An 18,289-nucleotide genomic window follows, 5' to 3' on the forward strand; every position below is an offset into this window, starting at 1 on the left:
GCGCCAGTCTGGGGGGCGTGGTCCGAGCGCCAGTCTGGGGGGCGTGGTCCGAGCGCCAGTCTGGGGGGCGTGGTCCGAGCGCCAGTCTGGGGACTGTGGTCTGAGCGCCCGGTCTGGGGGGCGTGGTCCGAGCGCCTGTCTGGGAGGGCGGGTCTGAGCGCGTCTGGGGGGCGTGGTCCGAGCACCAGTCTGGGGACTGTGGTCTGAGCGCCCGGTCTGGGGGGCGTGGTCTGAACGTCTTCGTTGCGCCAGTGGTGGCGCTGCTGGCCCGCGGCGGTGGTCTCTGCTGCCGCCTGCTGGGGCCGAACCGCACTGCGACCCCGGAGCCTGGAGCCACCTTGCAAGGGACGTCCCGAATTGAAGGGTTCAGTGTGGGGTTAGGGCAGGCGGCGAACCTGCGCGCCCTGTGTGCCTGGAGGTCAGTGTGACGGGGCTTCACTGGGTCGCGACCTTGACTCTGGCCGTGACGCCGCCAGGGTACTGCTCGGCCCCTCTCCCCTCGGTTTCATATCTGACCTGTAATTGTGAGGAGCTCACTTTTGCTGACATCTTGAGGCCACGTGGACGTGAGTTCTAGTGTATGATTTAATCAACTGAGGTGAGGCGAGTGTGCGGCCCGTGGGCCACGCTGGCAGCATGCAGGTGTTGGAGGGATGTGAACGGTGTGGTTGCTGCCACTATTTGAGGTTTTATCAAGAGGCTCAGATGAGAACAGATGTTAAAATGCTTTGAGAACTATGAGCCTTATATAAACGCAAGGCACTGTTCGTATCCCCCACCGAAACGCAGGGCTTGCCCCGTTAGTCTAGGTCGCAGGCCCCGCCGAAATGCAGGGCTTGCCTCATTAGTCTAAGATTAGCTATGTATCACTGCATCAAAAGTTACCTCACAATGTAGCATCTTAAAATAACAAACATGTATTATCTCACACAGTTTCTGAGGGTTGGGACTCCGGCAGTGTCTTCGCCGTGTAGCTCCGGCCCAGGGTCTTCCGTGAGGCTGCAGTTGGGATGGCAGTGGGGCCTGCAGTCTCGACTGAAGGCTCAAATGGGAGCTGGAGGAACCACATGAAGTGGCGTCCTCAGCCAGCTGTGAGCAGGAGACGCGAGTGCCCTGCTGTGTATACAGGCCTCTCTCGGGGCTGCTTGGCGATCTCCACAGGGTGGCGGCTGGCATCCCCCAGAGCATGTGGCTCAAGAGTGACCGCCGTGAAAGCCACTGAGTATTTGTGGCCAAGTCCAGAAGTGCCACGTTGTTCCAGCTCATTAGGAGCGAGTCACGAAGTCCAGCCTATTCTCGGCCGGGCGCGGTGGCTCAAGCCTGTAATCCCAGCACTTTGGGAGGCCGAGACGGGCGGATCATGAGGTCAGGAGATCGAGACCATCCTGGCTAATATGGTGAAACCCCGTCTCTACTAAAAAATACAAAAAAACTAGCCGGGCGAAGTGGCGGGTGCCTGTAGTCCCAGCTACTCGGGAGGCTGAGGCAGGAGAATGGCGGGAACCCGAGAGGAGGAGCTTGCAGTGAGCTGAGATCCGGCCACTGCACTCCAGCCTGGGTGACAGAGCAAGACTCCGTCTCAAAAAAAAAAAAAAAAAAAAAAAGATGACCACAGGTCACATGAGTGGTTCTTTAGCTCTGAAGTCTCAGAAGTGCTTTTTGAGGCGGGGGCTACTGAGCATCACTGAACCTGGCCTTCCATCTGCCCTGGGCTCACAGCCTCACCTGGGGGGCAGGCAGCTGTTCTCTGCACCCGACGTGAGGTCTCCTGGCCACGGACGTTGTTGGCATAACATCTGTGACATCTCAGGTGAACTGTTCAGCTGGAAACAGCACCATCAGGCAATTGGCAACAGAAGCCCAAAGCTCTGGGTGCCTCAGGTCAGAGTGAGGAACAAATGCAAGGGCCGCAGCTCCCCCCAGTACCAGACAGGAGCATGTGTTCCCAGCTCTAGACAGGATAACCCACTGCAAATCCAAAGCAGAGCCCATGGTCCAACTCCATCCGTGTGGCACCTTCATAGATGGTGCCCACCTGCCTTGGCAGAGTAATGACTGACACTGCAAACGCGATGCCGGCATGAGTCATCTCGATGGAGCTGAAATCCAGCCCCATTTTACAGAAGAGAAAACTGAGGCTTAGAGAGATCAGGTGTCAAGTTCTATGCCAAGCACAGGGAGGCAAAAATAGGACACACTCATCATAATGTGGCCCCAGGAATTGGTGGTCAGGACACAGGAGGTGTGCTGAGTGCAGATGGGCAGATGCAAGCTGGGCCCCAGGAGTGAGGTGGTCTGTTGGAGGCTCCTGGACCTCCCGGATGAGAGGACATCAGCTGCTCAGGGAGGGAGGATTTGAGATGGACTCTGGCTGGTGTGGATCCGCCCATAGTGTGTTTGCAGGGAGGGACACCTTGAACAAACATGGGCTGAGGCGAGTGTGTGTGGAGCGTGGCCAGTGAAGGCTGGGCTGGCTGGCAGGGGCCGATGGTCATGGGAGGCCTAGCCTGCAGCAGCAGCGCCTCATCAAAGACACGGGGATGGATGGCTGAGGGACAAGTGTTTTAGAAGGTCGCGGGCTTGTTTAGGCTGAGGCCAGGAAGGCGCGAGGGTCCTCAGGGAAGGAGAGCAAGCTGGGGGAGGCTCCCGCATGGAAGACTTTCTACCTGAGGCCGAGTGAGCACAGCCCCTTGCCCCGTCCCCCAGGAGTTCAGCCACCCCGTGGAGAGCCTTGCGTTGACCGTGGAAGAGGTGATGGACGTGCGCCGTGTGCTGGTGAAGGCCGAGATGGAGAAGTTTTTGCAGAACAAGGAGCTCTTCAGCAGTCTGAAGAAGGGGAAGGTGAGGCTGCCTAGACGTGGGGCTGCTCTCTTGCCTGCTGCGTCGGGGGCGGATCCCGGGACTGTTTGCTCATGATCTGGTTGGGAACCCTGAGGGGCAGCAAGGACAGGGCAGGACCCAGGGAGCTTTGGACAAAGCCGGGCTCTAATCAGGTCTTTCTTGACAGATTTGCTGCTGCTGCCGGGCCAAGTTCCCGCTGTTCTCGTGGCCGCCCACCTGTCTCTTCTGCAAGAGGTGAGCCTTCCCTTTAGCTGCCAGTTCACAAGGGGAGGAGGAGGTGAGAAGCCTCTGGGCAGTGCTGCCCACAGAACTTCCGGTGACTCCAGGAATGTTCTAGCATGTTCCATGGCTGATGAGTCCACAAATATCGTTAGTTGAATGAGGAGTTAAATTTTAAATTTTATTTAAATTAAATGAAACTTAAATAGCTAAGCAACTCCCAGTTTCAGCCAAGATGGGGTAATCGGCATCTTCCACAGCCCAGAACAAACAGGATATGAAACAATGTTTTGTTTTGTTTTGTTTTTTTGGTTTTTTTTGAGACGGAGTCTGGCTCTGTTGCCCAGGCTGGAGTGCAGTGGCCGGATCTCAGCTCACTGCAAGCCCCGCCTCCCGGGTTCACGCCATTCTCCTGCCTCAGCCTCCCGAGTAGCTGGGACTACAGGCGCCCGCCACCTCGCCCGGCTAATTTTTTTTGTATTTTTAGTAGAGACGGGGTTTCACCGTGTTAGCCAGGATGGTCTCGATCTCCTGACCTCGTGATCCGCCCGTCTCGGCCTCCCAAAGTGCTGGGATTACAGGCTTGAGCCACCGCGCCCGGCCGAAACAATGTTTTTCAAGACTTTGGTCAGCAGGCAACAAAAAGGAAACACAACAGGGCAGGCCTGCCATCATCGCAGTCATTGTCTGGAGAGTTTCTAGGCCATGAGCCACAGCCGCCAGACTCCCGGAATGGAGGAAATCCAGGGAGACCACAGCAGCTTGAATCCCCCATGCAGAACTCCAGAGGAGAGGGCTGCGTGGAGAAAGCCTCAGAGAAGGCCCCCTCTCTGAAGGAAATGACTGAAGGCTGCAAAACATTTCTCCTAAAGCAGAGATTGACAAACTATAGCCACGGGCCCAATCTGGTCCTCTGCCTGTTTGGCGAGTAAAGTCTCGTTGGAACACAGCCACACCCATTTGTTACTCGCTCAGCCACGCCTAAAAGGTTTATTCTCTGGCCCTTTACAGAAAAAATTTACCTTCCCTTGTTATAAAGATCTGAAGGAACAGTGCTCAGGGCCAGGAATGAATAACATCCGTTTCCACCAGCCACAGCCAGAAATGTCGTGATTCACATGGCACTCACCGGAATGCACATGAAGGCCTGGCCTCACTAATGTGGAATAAGTAGCCCAAAGTGAGTGTTGCTCCAGGCCTGACTGATAAATCATAAAAGCAAGACCTGAAAGGATCAAACTGTTCACAGATATCTTAACTGATTCTGAGAACAAAGCTCAAGAACAAGACTTTTTTAAAAACAAACAAAAAAACAAAGCAGTACTCAGCAAGATAAAATGTCTGGCATCTAATCAAAGATTACCAGGCAGGCAAAAAAGACAAAATTAATTACAATGTATTGTGGGTTCTGTAACACACGTATAAGTAGTGTTGACAACAATAGTTAGCATTAAGGCCAAGGAGAGGAGAAAATTGGAAGTATACTACTTTTTTTTTGTTTTTGAGATGGAGTCTTGCTCTGTTGCCCAGGTTGGAGTGCAGTGGCGCAATCTCGGCTCACTGCAAGCTCCGCCTCCCGGGTTCACGCCATTCTCCTGCCTCAGCCTCCCGAGTAGCTGGGACTACAGGCGCCTGCCACCTCGCCCGGCTAGTTATTTGTATTTTTAGTAGAGACGGGGTTTCACAGTGTTAGCCAGGATGGTCTCGATCTCCTGACCTCGTGATCCGCCCGCCTCAGCCTCCCAAAGTGCTGGGATTACAGGCGTAAGCCACTGCGTCCGGCCAGAAGTACACTATTTTAAGGTTCACTATGATAAGGTGAATCACTATGATAAGGTATAGTAAGGTGTTATATATGCAATACAAATATTACTTAAAGGTAGACTGTGATAAGTTAAAGATGTATACTGTAAGTCCTAAAGCAACCACTAAAATAAAACAGTTACAGCTAATAAGCCAACAAAGGAGATAAGATGGAACCATAAATATTAATTAATCCAAAAAAGGGTAGGAAAAGAAGGGGAACAAATAAACGAGTCAAAAAGAAAACAAATAGCAAGATGTCAGACTTAAACACAACTTATCTAGCATCACATTAACTGTAAATGATCTGAACAACCCAAGTAAAAGCTAGAGTTTCCCAGACTGAATAAAAAAGTAAGGCTGGGGCCGGGCGTGGTGGCTCACACCTGTAATCCCAGCACTTTGGGAGGCTGAGGCGGGCGGATCACGAGGTCGGGAGGTTGAGACCAAACTGGCCAACATGGTGAAACCCTGTCTCTACTAAAAATAGAAAAAAATAGTCGGGCGTGGTGGTGGGCGCCTGTGGTCCCAGCTACTTGGGAGGCTGAGGCAGGAGAATTGCTTGAACCTGGGAGGTGGAGCTTGCAGTGAGCTGAGATAGTACCACTGTACTCCAACCTGGGTGACAGAGGGAGACTGTCTCAAATAAATAAATAAATAAAGTTAAGGCTGGGTATGGTAGCTCATGCCTATAATCCCAGCACTTTGGGAGGCTGAGGTGGGAGGATCACTTAAGCCAAGGAGGTCAAGGCTGCAGTGAGCTATGATGGTGTCACTGTACTCTAGCCTGGGTGACAGAGCAAGACCCTGTCTGGGGAAAAAAAAATCACCTCATTTTATCTGTAAAATTATGTATATTTCTGTTGATATATGCTTGGAAAAGCCTGGAGGATGGAAACCATTACTAGCAGGGATCATTTCTGAGGATGTAGTGTCCAAATTTTAATTCTCTCATGTTTGAATTTTTTTTTTTTTTTGAGACGGAGTTTCGCTATTGTTCCCCATGCTGGAGTGCAATGCCGCAACCTCGGCTCACCGCAACCTCCGCCTCCCAGGTTCAAGTGATTCTCCTGCCTCAGCCTCACGACTAGCTGAGATTACAGGCATGTGCCACCACACCTGGCTATTTGTGTATTTTTAGTAGAGATGGGGTTCCTCCATGTTGGTCAGGCTGGTCTCCAACTCCCAACCTCAGGTGATCCGCCCGCCTCAGCCTCCCAAAGTGCTGGGATTACAGGGGTGAGCCACTGCGCCCAGCCTTGCAATTTTTTTTTTTTTTTTTTTTTGAGACAGAGTCTCTCTCTGTCGCCCAGGCTGGAGTGCAGTGGCGCGATCTCAGCTCACTGCAAGCTCCGCCTCACGAGTTCACACCATTTCCTGCCTCAGCCTCCCGAGTAGCTGGGACTACAGGTGCCCACCACCAGGCCCGGCTAATTTTTTTGTATTTTTAGTAGAGACGGGGTTTCACTATGTTAGCCAAGATGGTCTCCATCTCCTGACCTCGTGATCTGCCCGCCTCTGCCTCCCAAAGTGCTGGGATTACAGGTTTGAGCCACCACGCCCAGCCTTGAATTTTTCATAAGAAGGTATTTATTTTTGAAGTCAGATACGGGGATTAAAACAAAATTGACTCACCTTTTAAAACTGAGCATCTCAATTGAGGCCCCTCTGGCTTCCATGGTGCTTTTACGGTGAGTAGTGTCAGGCACACAGCAATGTCTACACGTCATCTTAGAAGGAATCTTAGATGTCTTTCTGAGACAATGTGCAGGTTTTTGTTTTTTTTTTTGAGACAGAGTCTCTCTCTGTCACCCAGGCTGAAGTGCAGTGGCATGATCTCGGCTCACTGCAACTTCCGCCTCCTGGGTTCAAGCAATTCTCTGCCTCAGCCTCCCGAGTAGCTGGGATTACAGACGCCCGCCACCACGCCCAGCTAATTTATTGTATTTTTAGTAGAGACAGGGTTTCACCATCTTGGCCAGGCCGATCTTGAACACCTGACCTCGTGATCCACCCGCCTTGGCCTCCCAAAGTGCTGGGATTACAGGTGTGAGCCACCGTGCCCGGATGACAGTGTGCAGTTTTTAAAGACCCTTATAGGTTTTTGTTTTTAAACATTCCAAAAGTATGTGACCCATCATGCCTCAGTTCAGAAACAAAAATCTGCTTAAAAGGGACTTTTACCACCACTATTTTTCTTTTTTTATTGAGACAGAGTCTCGCTCAGTCCCCCAGGCTGGAGTGCAGTGGCGTGATCTCAGCTCACTGCAACCTCCACTTCCTGAGTTCATGCCATTCTCCTGTCTCAGCCCACCAAGTAGCTGGGATTACAGGTGCCTGCAGCCACGCCCAACTAATTTTTGTATTTTTAATAGGAACGGGGTTTCACCTTGTTGGTCTCGAACTCCTGACCTCAGGTGATCCACCTGCCTTGGCCTCCTAAAGTGCTGGGATTACAGGCGTAAGCTACCACGTCTGGCCCAACACCACTATTTTTCAACCTTACTCTATATCCTGCCAGTTGGCAACAGAAAACTTGGTAGGAGAAAGCTCCTGGAGCCAGCCTTCCTAAGAGAACGCTGAGGGGCACATATATTTTGGGTGGATACCTAAGTATAAAGAAAAGCAAGATTTTGGAGTAAAATAAAGCACTGAAGTAACCAAGCATCAAGCAGAAGGCAAGGACGGTTTGAACTGGGATGTGTGGAGGCTGGAATGTGAGTTTCTCAGCTGTTTCTTCGTGGGTTTCCTCCCTGCTGACACTGCATTTCCTCTGTTCCCTTCCAGAGCTGTCTGCACTTCCTGTAGCATAAAGGTGAGGACCATGTGGGATCTGGGTTCTGAGCTAGGTAGATGAGGGGCTCCACTGGCTTTGATTGGAGGTGTTGGATGATGCTGCCCTCACCAGGCACCTCATTCATCTCCCTTCAGCAGAATCCATTCCCATACTTTCCAAGATAGTGTGCAGTTTTTAAAGACCCTTATAGGTTGTTTTTAAACATTCCACTTTAGTAGCCTGGTACCAAAAAACCCTTCACTTCCCCTCTAAAAGTCCTAGCTTCTTACATTCTATAACTTTTTGGGTGTTTTAGGAGGGGCTCCTTATTGCAGTTGGGGTGTGTGCTCACGTGCAGGTACACAGAGGTAAAGGGATCCTAACATTTAAAAGTATGTCAGCTGGGCATGGTGGCTCATACCTGTAATCCCAGCACTTTGGGAGGCCGATGAGGCTGGCAGACTACTTGAGACCAGCCTGGCCAACATGGTGAAACCCTATTTCTACTAAAAATACAAAAAAATTAGCTGCGTATGGTGGCACGCACCTGTAATCCTAGCTACTCAGGAGGCTGAGGCTTGAGAATTACTTGAACCCGGGAGGTGGAGGCCACAGTGAGCTATGACCGCACCACTGCACTCCAGCCTGGGTGACAGAGACTCCGTCTCAGAAAGATAAAATAAAATACAAATAAAAGTATGTCACCAGCCAGCTGCGGTGGTTCATGCCTGCTGTTCCCGCATTTTGGGAGGCTGAGGTGGGAGGCTATCTTGAGCGCAGAAGTTCAAGGCTGCAGTGAGTGTGGCTGTGCCTCTGCACTCCAGCCTGGGCAACAGAGCAAGACCTTGTCTTAAAAAAAAGAAAAAAATTATATATATGTATATAGATGTATGTTACCCCTCAGGCCTCAGTTCAGAAGCAAGACTTTTACTACCACTATTTTAAAAGTCTTACTCTATATCCTGCCACTTGGCAATGGAGAAGCTTCCACTGCATCCATGTTAAATGTGGATTATGTGCAGTGCATGGTGGTAGATCTGTATGGTATAAAAAGGGACGGTTTGTGCCCTCTAAGAAGCCCCTGCCCAGATGAGCAGCAGGCAGGAATCACGTGCCAGTCTTCAGACAAAAGGCACAGAGGAGACATCGGAGAGCGTAGGGACAGCAAATATTCTCCAGGCAGCTCTGGCTGCCACGCAGGTCCCAGATTGGGGAGGTTCCTTAGCACTGAGTGCACCCTGAATGTGTCTGTGGGGATGCCTGGCTCACACCTCCTCCCTCTGTGCTGCAGATGAAGATGCCTTCTAAGAAGTTTGGACACATCCCTGTCTACACACTGGGCTTTGAGAGTCCTCAGAGGGTATCAGCTGCCAAAACCACGCCAGTCCAGAGAAGAGACATCTTTCAGTGCGTTCTTTGCCTTGTGCTGAGTCGCTGCGGTGGTCGAGCGTGAACAGGAACTTGGGAGCTGGGGTGGAGGGGCTGGCTTTGTCTCTGTGTGCTAGGACACCCCAAGGAAATGGAAATCCAAGGCAGAGACAGATCATTTTGTAGGGCTCTGGGAGGCTGAGTCGTATGAGATGGAAACTGGCCTCGGGTGGTCAGGGAAGAGTCTTTGCTGAGATGAACGCTGCTAGCTGTGTTTGTTGCCTGAGGGCCAAGGGGAGGCCTAGGGTGAAAGGCAGCCAGGAGGGGGCTGTGGGATGCACAGTCAGGGAGGGGGTGTTGCACTCTGGCTGGCTCCTCTCCCTGACTGCCCTCTCCCGCCCCCCAGATCTCTGCAAGGGCCACAGTGGCAGAGCGTGGAGGAGGCGTTCCCCCACATCTACGCCCACGGCTGTGTCCTGAAGGATGTCTGCAGTGAGTGCACCAGCTTTGTGGCCGACGTGGTGCGTTCCAGCCGCAAGAGCGTGGACGTCCTCAACACTACGCCACGACGCAGTCGCCAGACCCAATCCCTCTACATCCCTAACACCAGGACTCTTGACTTCAAGTGACAGCCCCAGCAGGCCAGGCCTCCAGGAGGCACCAGGCAGGCCCTGTACCAGGCTAGGACGCTCTGAGCTGTGCATGTACATATATACATATATACATACATTTATAATATATATACACAGCCTATATATTTATATACACCGTTTCCTGGCCCCAGAGCTCATTTGGGTTCAGGCGCACTTCAGAACCCTCCCTGGGGGAGGCTGTTTCTTCTCAGGATTCCTTGCCAGGGAGGAAGGGGAGGGAGGGGGTGGGTTTTCTCACTGAGGGGAGAGAGCAGAAGGTTCTAGATCCCGGCACAGACTGCATCCCATGTTCCCATTCTCTTCTCCATCCCCAGGAATGAGAACAGCAGCTTTCCCTCCGCAGTGAACGTCTCGGTGGGGATAGGGTATCTTGGCTCCCAGCTGGACCAGAGCGCCCCGCCTGCCTCTGCTCTCCCTTTGTGGGCACTCGGGCAGCAGAAGCACCTGGAAGTCTCTGAGTGGGCGGGGTCCCCGTGAGAGGCACCCCCCGCCTCTGTTTGAAAGGTCTGGCCAGGCTCACGCCTATAATCCCAGCACTTTGGCAGGCTGAGGGAGGATCACCTGAGGTCAGGAGTTTAAGACCAGCCTGGCCAACATGATGAAATTTCGTCTCTACTGAAAATGCAAAAATTAGCCAGGCATAGTGGCAGGTGCCTGTAATCCCAGCTACATGGGAGGCTGAGGTAGGAGAATCACTTGAACCCATGAGGCAGAGCTTGCAGTGAGCTGAGACTGTGCCACTGCACTCCAGCCTGGGCAACAGAGGGAGACTCCGTCTCAAAATAAAAAAAAAAAAAAAAATCTGTGCCACGCTGCTCCCTGCCCTTTCCCTGGGGTCCAAACCACATCTGTCCTGCCCCTCCTCCCCTCCCACTCTCTGGTGCTGTCCTCACTCGCCTCTGGCCCAGAGGCTCCTGAAGATGCTGGGTGGTCCCAGTACAGGGAGGAGCAGCTGTCAATCTGTGCACGTGGCCACTCTTGGCCTAATAAAGGATGTCTCACAGTCTTCTGTCTGGGATGTGCACTGAGGATTCACCCAGCATGGCAGTGAGCATGTTCTCCGAAGGCTGAAGCTGGGCTTGAGGGGCCACCTGCCCTCCAGAACGAGGAAAGGCACAGTCAGGTGCCCACCAGGTGAGAGCTCCAGGCCTGTTCTGTCCGTGCAGCCCTGGCTGGCTCTACCAGCTTCGTGGTCCTGCCCACCTCAGTCAGGGCTGCATGCGGACAGCACAGACGACTGCCCATCAGCTCCTCGGGCCACACCTGCTGGCCTGGGGGACGCTTTGGTCTCATTTCCCAGATCCCTGTTGTTGTTCAGGGTGAGGGCTCCCAGGCTGGAGGTGTGACTGCAGGCTCTAGACGGGCCCTGTGCTGAGTGCTGTCTGCTCACCTGTGCCCGGCTCCGCCTCTTACAGGGCCCTGCCCTGCTCCTCCGTGAGGTTCTGCCATCATCTCACCTTACAGATGAGGGAACTGAGGCTCAACGAGGTGAAAGAATTTGGCCAAAGATACAGCTCACCCAGGAACTTTGACCCCAGGCTAAAATGCTGGCCGTGGAGCCTGGAGGTCAGGAGGGACCTGACTTGCAACAGATGGGCCTGCGGGAGAAAATACTCAAACAGCTGGGGTCCAGGAAATCCAAACACGCAAAATTAGAGCCCCCAGTAAAAATAGCCAGCTTCGGGCCGGGCACGGTGGCTCAAGCCTGTAATCCCAGCACTTTGGGAGGCCGAGGCGGGCGGATCACAAGGTCAGGAGATTGAGACCATCCTGGCTAACACGGTGAAACCCCGTCTCTACTAAAAATACAAGAAAATTAGCCGGGTGAGGTGGCGGGCGCCTGTAGTCCCAGCTACTCGGGAGGCTGAGGCAGGAGAATGGCGTGAACCCGGGAGGCGGAGCTTGCAGTGAGCCGAGATCGCGCCACTGCACTCCAGCCTGGGGCACAGAGCAAGACTCCGTCTCAAAAAAAAAAAAAAAAAAGCCAGCTTCTAGCACATGTGTAAGTACTTCATGGACTCTCTGGCCTATATTTTTATTCCTGTTTAAAAATAAGACGCACAGAGAGGGTCAGCAATCTCCTCTGGTCACACAGCCAGCAATAAGCTAATGTGTAGTGCTTGGTAAGGACGACTGTTGTTCTGGTTCTACAGGGGCTCACACTGCCTATCATGGGGAGACTGGGTTCTAATTCATACAGCAACACTTGGAAATGAAAGCCCACGTTAAAACCCTAACCAGTGGCCGGGCGCGGTGGCTCAAGCCTGTAATCCCAGCACTTTGGGAGGCCGAGACGGGCGGATCACGAGGTCAGGAGATCGAGACCATCCTGGCTAACACGGTGAAACCCCGTCTCTACTAAAAAAAAAATACAAAAAACTAGCCGGGCGAGATGGCGGGCGCCTGTAGTCCCAGTTACTCGGGAGGCTGAGGCAGGAGAATGGCGTAAACCCGGGAGGCGGAGCTTGCAGTGAGCTGAGATCCGGCCACTGCACTCCAGCCCGGGCGACAGAGCGAGACTCCGTCTCAAAAAAAAAAAAAGTGAAAAAAAAAAAACCCTAACCAGTGCTGGGTGCAGTGGTTCATGCCTGTAATCCCAGCACTTTTGGAGGGTGAGGCAGGCGGATCACTTGAGGTCAGGAGTTTGAGACCAGCCTGGTCGACATGGTGAAACCCCATCTGTACTAAAAGTACAAAAATTAGCCGGGCATGGTGACGCATGCCTGTAGTCCCAGCTACTCGGGAAGCTGAGGCAGAATTGCTTGAGCCTGGGAGATGGAGGTTGCAGTGAGCCGAGATCGCGCCACTGCACTCCAGCCTGGGAAACAGAGCAAGACGCCACCTCAGAAAATAAAATAAAACCCTAACACCCTAACCCATCCTGGGAGGGGCCAGGGCGGCCCACCAGGGCTGCTTCCTGGGTTCATGAAGCCGCGGTAAGTTGAGCAGCAGGCTGCTGGTACCTGTCTTCTCTGTGCCCTCCTGCCCCCGTGTCCCCAACCCCCGGCACAGGAAGCTGTGCCATCCGCCCACTGAACCGAGCCCTATCTCAGCCTCATCTACTTTATTTTTGTTTTTCTTTTTTCTGAGACAGGGTCTGGCTCCGTGGCCTAGACTGGAGTGGTGTCACGATCTCGGCTCACTGCAGCCTCAGCCTCCCGAGTAGCTGGGATGACAGGCGAGCCCGGCCACACCCGGCTAATTTTTGTATTTTTAGTAGAGACTGTTTCACCATGTTGCCCACGCTGGTCTCGAACTCCTGACCTCAGGTGATCCGCCCACCTCGGCCTCCCATAGTGCTGGGATTACAAGCGCCAGCACCGCGCCCGGCCCTTAGATCGTGACAAACGCGGGCGGCCTGTCCTGGAACTGCTCAGAACCACTGTCGCTAACGAGGCCTCAGGCGGGCAGCGAGGGCCGCGTCCCTCACTGGTGCCCGAGGGGCGGCGGCTTCAGGCCAGGGCAGAGGTGGGCATCGACGGCTAGATCACTCGAATGACACCGTGACACGAAAAGACCAACTAGCAGCGTCCGGGACGCAGCTGAAATGCTCCAGGCCCGCAGCGGGGACAGCCCCTGGCGGGTGGCCCTGGCGGGCCGAACGCGGCTGCGGGTTCCGGACCACACGGATGGGCAAGGCCGGGCAGGGCCGACTGTCGCCGGCTGCGCGCCTCTTACCCCGCATCAAAGCCCGTCATCCCCGCGAGGCACCTCGCCAAGCCAGAGGCCCACGGCGCGCAGGCGCCCAGGCGCCCGGCTTTCCCGAGACCTGGCCCGGACCCACCGGCGCCCGCCCCGTCGCCGCGGCTGAGGCGGGGAAGTTCCGGTGAGTCGCAACGCGCAGGCGCCGCACGCCAGGCCCCGCCTCCAGCCCGCGCGCCAGGAGTGCGCAGGCGCCACAGCCAGCTCCCCCGCCCCCCTACCCGCGCCAGGAGTGCGCAGGCGCCACAGCCAGCTCCCCCGCCCCCCCACCCGCGCCAGGAGTGCGCAGGCGCGCCGACCGCCGAGTTTTTCTGCGCTTCCTTCTCCCTCTCTCCAGACGTCCTGGTCGTTCGGTCCTATGTCGCGCCGGGCCCTCCGGAGGCTGAGGGGGGAACAGCGCGGCCAGGAGCCCATCGGGCCCAGCGCCCTGCAGTTCGATCTCCGTGATGACGATGACGCGGAAGAAGAAGGGCCCAAGCGGGAGCTGGGTGTCCGGCGCCCCGGGGGCGCAGGGAAGGAGGGCGTCCGAGTCAACAACCGCTTCGAGCTGGTGAGGAGCGCGGCGACCCGGGTGGGGGCGGGGTGGCCCGTGACGTCGCGGGGCGGGACGAGCGTCCAGTCGGGTCGGGGAGCGGGGGGTCGTCATGCCAGGGGTAGGTCTGGTGACGTGGGTCCCGGCTGCAGTGGGGAGGGCGGGGCCGTGCGTCGGGGCCGGGACGACGCGGGTGGGCGGTGGCGTGAGGTCAGGACGGCGGGCCGCGGCGTTAAATTGTGTTCTAACCCCGGTGAGGTGGGCGGGATCATCCCGCCCTCAGGGGCGGGGCAAAGAGATGGGGCGGGGCCATGTCGTCGGGGCGGGGCGACCGAGTGGGCGGGGTTAAGCGGGGTCCGGGCTGTGGGGAGGGCGGGGCCTTAATGCCAAGGGCGTGGCCAACGTCAGCGGGGCCGGGCCACGATGTGGGCGGGGTTAAACGGGCCTGCAGCCACGTGGCTGTCGTGGGGCCATGACGCTACAGGGCGTGGCTAAGGACATGAGGGCGAGGCGATGGCATGGGCGGGGTTAAATGGGGCCTCGGGCCACCGTGGGGATGGGGCCTTGGTGTAGGGGCAAGAGTGGGGTTCTCTCAGTTCCGGAGTTGAGGACTTGCCAGGCCTCTGCGAGCATTCTCCTTTAATCCTCGCAACAACCCTGCCTAACCCAGGACCTTGCTCTTCTCCGCTGCATCCCCATCAGCCTAACCCAGTGGGTTAGTCTTACTCTTCGTTGCATCTCCGGCAGCACGTTTCTGGCACGGGGAAGTAACCAGTTTGACTGCATGGTTTGCACATGTGGCCCTGTGCCGTTTTCTCCTAAGCCCTGGCCTCCGTCTGTAACTCTGCCTCTGCGGACTCTGTGATCCTCCCACCTCAGCCTCCTGGGTATCTAGGACTACGGGTGGGTGTCACCATGCCAGGCTAATTTTTTTTTTTTTTTTTTGTAGAGACGAGGTTTCACCTTGTTGCCCAGGCAGGTGTAGAACTCCTGCGCTCAAACAGTCTGTTCACCTCAGCCTCACAAAGTGCTGGAACTACAGGCGTGAGTCACCATGCTTGGTTGACTGCCCTTCTCACATCAATTCCACCTTTACGGGTCCGCAAGACCACCGTCAAGGTTCAATAATTTGCTAGATTCACAGCAGTTACTGAAAGTGGTTTTTTTTTTTTTTTGAGATGGAATCTTGCCCTGTTGCCCAGGCCGAAGTGCATTGGCACAATCCTAGGTCACTGCAACCTTGAACTCCTGGGCTCAAACAGTCCTCTCACCTTGGCCTCTCAGAGTGTTGGCATTACAGGCATGAGCCACTGTGCTTGGCCCCATAAGTCTTTAAATTTTTGTCAATATAATTTGTCAAAAATGATATCACGTTATTTTATTTTACACTTCTTTGTTAGTGAAATGCAGCACCTAGCTATGTACTTGTTGACCATTTATATTTCTCTTTGTGACAACCTGTTTATATCCTTTGCCTTTTTTTTTTTTTTTCCTTTTTTTTGAGACGGAGTCTCGCTCTGTCGCCCAGCCTGGAGTGCAGTGGCCGGATCTCGGCTCACTGCAAGCTCCGCCTCCCGGGTTTACGCCATTCTCCTGCCTCAGCCTCCCGAGTAGCTGGGACTACAGACGCCCGCCACCTCGCCCGGCTATTTTTTTTTGTATTTTTTTTACTAGAGACGGGGTTTCACCGGGTTAGCCAGGATGGTCTCGATCTCCTGACCTCGTGATCCGCCCGTCTCGGCCTCCCAAAGTGCTGGGATTACAGGCTTGAGCCACCGCACCCGGCCTATCCTTTGCCTTTTTATAGGGAGTTTAAACAATCTTTTTGTTCGTGAAAGCTTGCTATCAATTGTCTTTAACGTATTTTCTCTGTTTGTTTGTTCTTTAAATTCTTTAATTTCTGTGTGCTGAAAGAAACCGGAGCCACTTTTCTCATTGTTACACATCCATCTCTCTAGTGTCTTCACGTAGATCTTCCCTGACGGTGATCCTCCTGCCTCAGCCTCCTGAGCAGCTGGGACTACAGCATACCCTACTGTGCTCAGCTTGTTCTTTTAATGCTTTTTTGTTTTTTCCATTTAAATATTTAATCTTTTTGGTATTTATATTTGTGTTGGTGGGAATTGGGAAACAGTGTGGTTCATGAGTTGACAGAATAAGAGTCCGTAAGGTCAGAAACCACACACACCCTTTTGGACTTTCTGGAATGAGTTTGGAGTGTCAGTAACACCAACAGCCTCCGTGGATGAGCGTCTGCTTATCGTGCTTGTGTTCTTAGGAATTTCAAAGAATTTTATCCAATGGCACACATCGATCTTTTTTTTTTTTTTTTTTTGAGACGGAGTCTCACTGTGTCTCCCAGGCTGGAGTGCAGTGGCGCGATCTCGGCTCACTGCAAGCTCCGCCCCCCGGGTTCACGCCATTCTCCCGCCTCAGCCTCCCGAGTAGCTGGGACTACAGGCGCCCGCTACCGCGCCCGGCTAGGTTTTTGTATTTTTAGTAGAGACGGGGTTTCACCATGTTAGCCAGGATAGTCTCGATCTCCTGACCTTGTGATCCACCCGCCTCGGCCTCCCAAAGTGCTGGGATTACAGGCTTGAGCCACCGCGCCCGGCCCATCGATCTTAATTTAAGCATTCTATACTTTTTTGCCCTTACAACTCATATTTGGAAATAATATAATAGAAATGTTTATTGGCGTTCTGTTAAATAGCTCTTAATAAACAGAAGTATGAGACACATTAAACAGCCACTTAGGACTGAATGGTTTTGAATGTGAATGCATCAGTGAGAGACATGGTGTGTCTCTCTTTTAAAATTTTATTTATTCAGAGACAAGATCTCTTTATGTTACCTGGGTTGGTCTTGAACTCCTGGGCTCAATGGATCCTTCCACCTTGGCCTCCCAAAGTGCTGGGATTACAGCTCCCAGTACTTTGGGAGGCAGAGGTGGGCAGATCACCTGAGGTCAGGAGTTCGAGACCAGCCTGGCCAATATGGTGAAACTCCATCTCTACTAAGAATACAAAAATTGGGCCGGGCACAGTGGCTCAAGCCTGTAATCCCAGCACTTGGGAGGCCGAGGCAGGCGGATCACAAGGTCAGGAGATCGAGACCATCCTGGCTAACACGGTGAAACCTCGTCTCTATGAAAAAAATACAAAAAAATTAGCCAGTGTGGTGGTGGGAGCCTGTAGTCCCAGCTACTCAGGTGGCTGAGGCAGGAGAATGGCGTGAACCTGGGAGCCAGAGGTTGCAGTGAGCTGAGATCGCGCCACTGCACTCCAGCCTGGGTGACAGAGCTAGACTCCGTCCTGAAAAACAAAAGAATACAAAAATTAGCCAGGCACGGTGGTGGGTGCCTGTAATCCCAGCTACTCGGGAGGCTGAGGCAGGAGAATTGCTTGAACCCGGGAGGTGGAGGTTGCAATGAACTGAGATTGTGCCACTAGACTCTAGCCTGGGTGACAAAGAGAGATTCCGTTTCAAAAAATAAATAAACAAATAATAACAATGATTGGATTTGTCTATTTCTACATTCAACTGTGTCTGTTTTTGCTGTGTTGTGGGTATGTGTGTTTTGGTTTTTTAGAGACATGGTCTCGCTCTATTGCCCAGGCTGGAGTTCAGTGTCACAATTATAGCTCACTGTAACCTCGACTTTTTGGGCTCAAACCATCCTCCCACCTCAGCCTCCCGAGTAGCTGGAACTACAGGTGCGTGTCACCACACCTGGCTCATGTTTTCAATTTTTTTTTGAAAGCCAGTGTGCTGGGATTATAGGGGTGAGCTACCAGGCCTGGCCTAGAATATTTTTTGAACTGATTGGTAACGAAAATAACAGCCTATCAAAATTTGTGGGATGCAACTGAAACAATGGTTAGAACTTTATAATTGTAAATTTTAAATTAGAAGTGTTTAAAAATCAAGAAATTTACCTGAAACTTCTACCTTAAACTAGAAAAAGAGCAAATTAAACTCAAAATGTGTAGAAGGAAGAAACTAATCAAAGAGAGGAATGCATAGAATAGAATATGGACAAAATGGAGAAAATGAGTAAGACCAAAACTTGGTTCTCTCAGAAGCTCAGTTGTTAAGAACTTTAGATTGAGGCCGGGCGCGGTGGCTCAAGCCTGTAATCCCAGCACTTTGGGAGGCCGAGACGGGCGGATCACGAGGTCAGGAGATCGAGACCATCCTGGCTAACAGGGTGAAACCCCGTCTCTATTAAGAAATACAAAAAACTAGCCGGGCGAGGTGGCGGGCGCCTGTAGTCCCAGCTACTCGGGAGGCTGAGGCCGGAGAATGGCGTGAACCCGGGAGGCGGAGCTTGCAGTGAGCTGAGATCCGGCCACTGCACTCCAGCCTGGGCGACAGAGCGAGACTCCGTCTCAA

The 18,289-nt window shown here is 53.4% G+C and overlaps 2 protein-coding genes across 3 annotated transcripts in view; both read left to right on the forward strand.

Moving 5' to 3' along the window:
* SPIRE2 (spire type actin nucleation factor 2) overlaps positions 1–10,666 on the forward strand; it is a 42,480-nt gene extending 31,814 nt beyond the window's left edge. The window contains exons 11-15 of one of the 2 annotated variants that reach the window (XM_025370698.1): positions 2,707–2,841; positions 3,008–3,075; positions 7,651–7,678; positions 8,931–9,046; positions 9,414–10,666. In XM_025370698.1, the coding sequence (XP_025226483.1) occupies positions 2,707–2,841; positions 3,008–3,075; positions 7,651–7,678; positions 8,931–9,046; positions 9,414–9,636 (570 nt within the window). In that variant the 3' untranslated portion in view covers positions 9,637–10,666. The remainder of the gene's footprint in view (positions 1–2,706; positions 2,842–3,007; positions 3,076–7,650; positions 7,679–8,930; positions 9,047–9,413) is intronic. The other variant, XM_025370699.1, reaches the window with a different exon arrangement.
* Positions 10,667–13,622: 2,956 nt separating this feature from the next.
* The window catches only part of TCF25 (transcription factor 25), a 33,554-nt gene continuing 28,887 nt past the window's right edge, over positions 13,623–18,289 (forward strand). The window contains exon 1 of the mRNA XM_025370073.1: positions 13,623–13,912. Within this exon, the coding sequence (XP_025225858.1) occupies positions 13,721–13,912 (192 nt within the window). The 5' untranslated portion in view covers positions 13,623–13,720. The remainder of the gene's footprint in view (positions 13,913–18,289) is intronic.

Source organism: Theropithecus gelada, chromosome 20 (genome assembly GCF_003255815.1).
Source record: "Theropithecus gelada isolate Dixy chromosome 20, Tgel_1.0, whole genome shotgun sequence".
Taxonomy (NCBI): domain Eukaryota; kingdom Metazoa; phylum Chordata; class Mammalia; order Primates; family Cercopithecidae; genus Theropithecus; species Theropithecus gelada.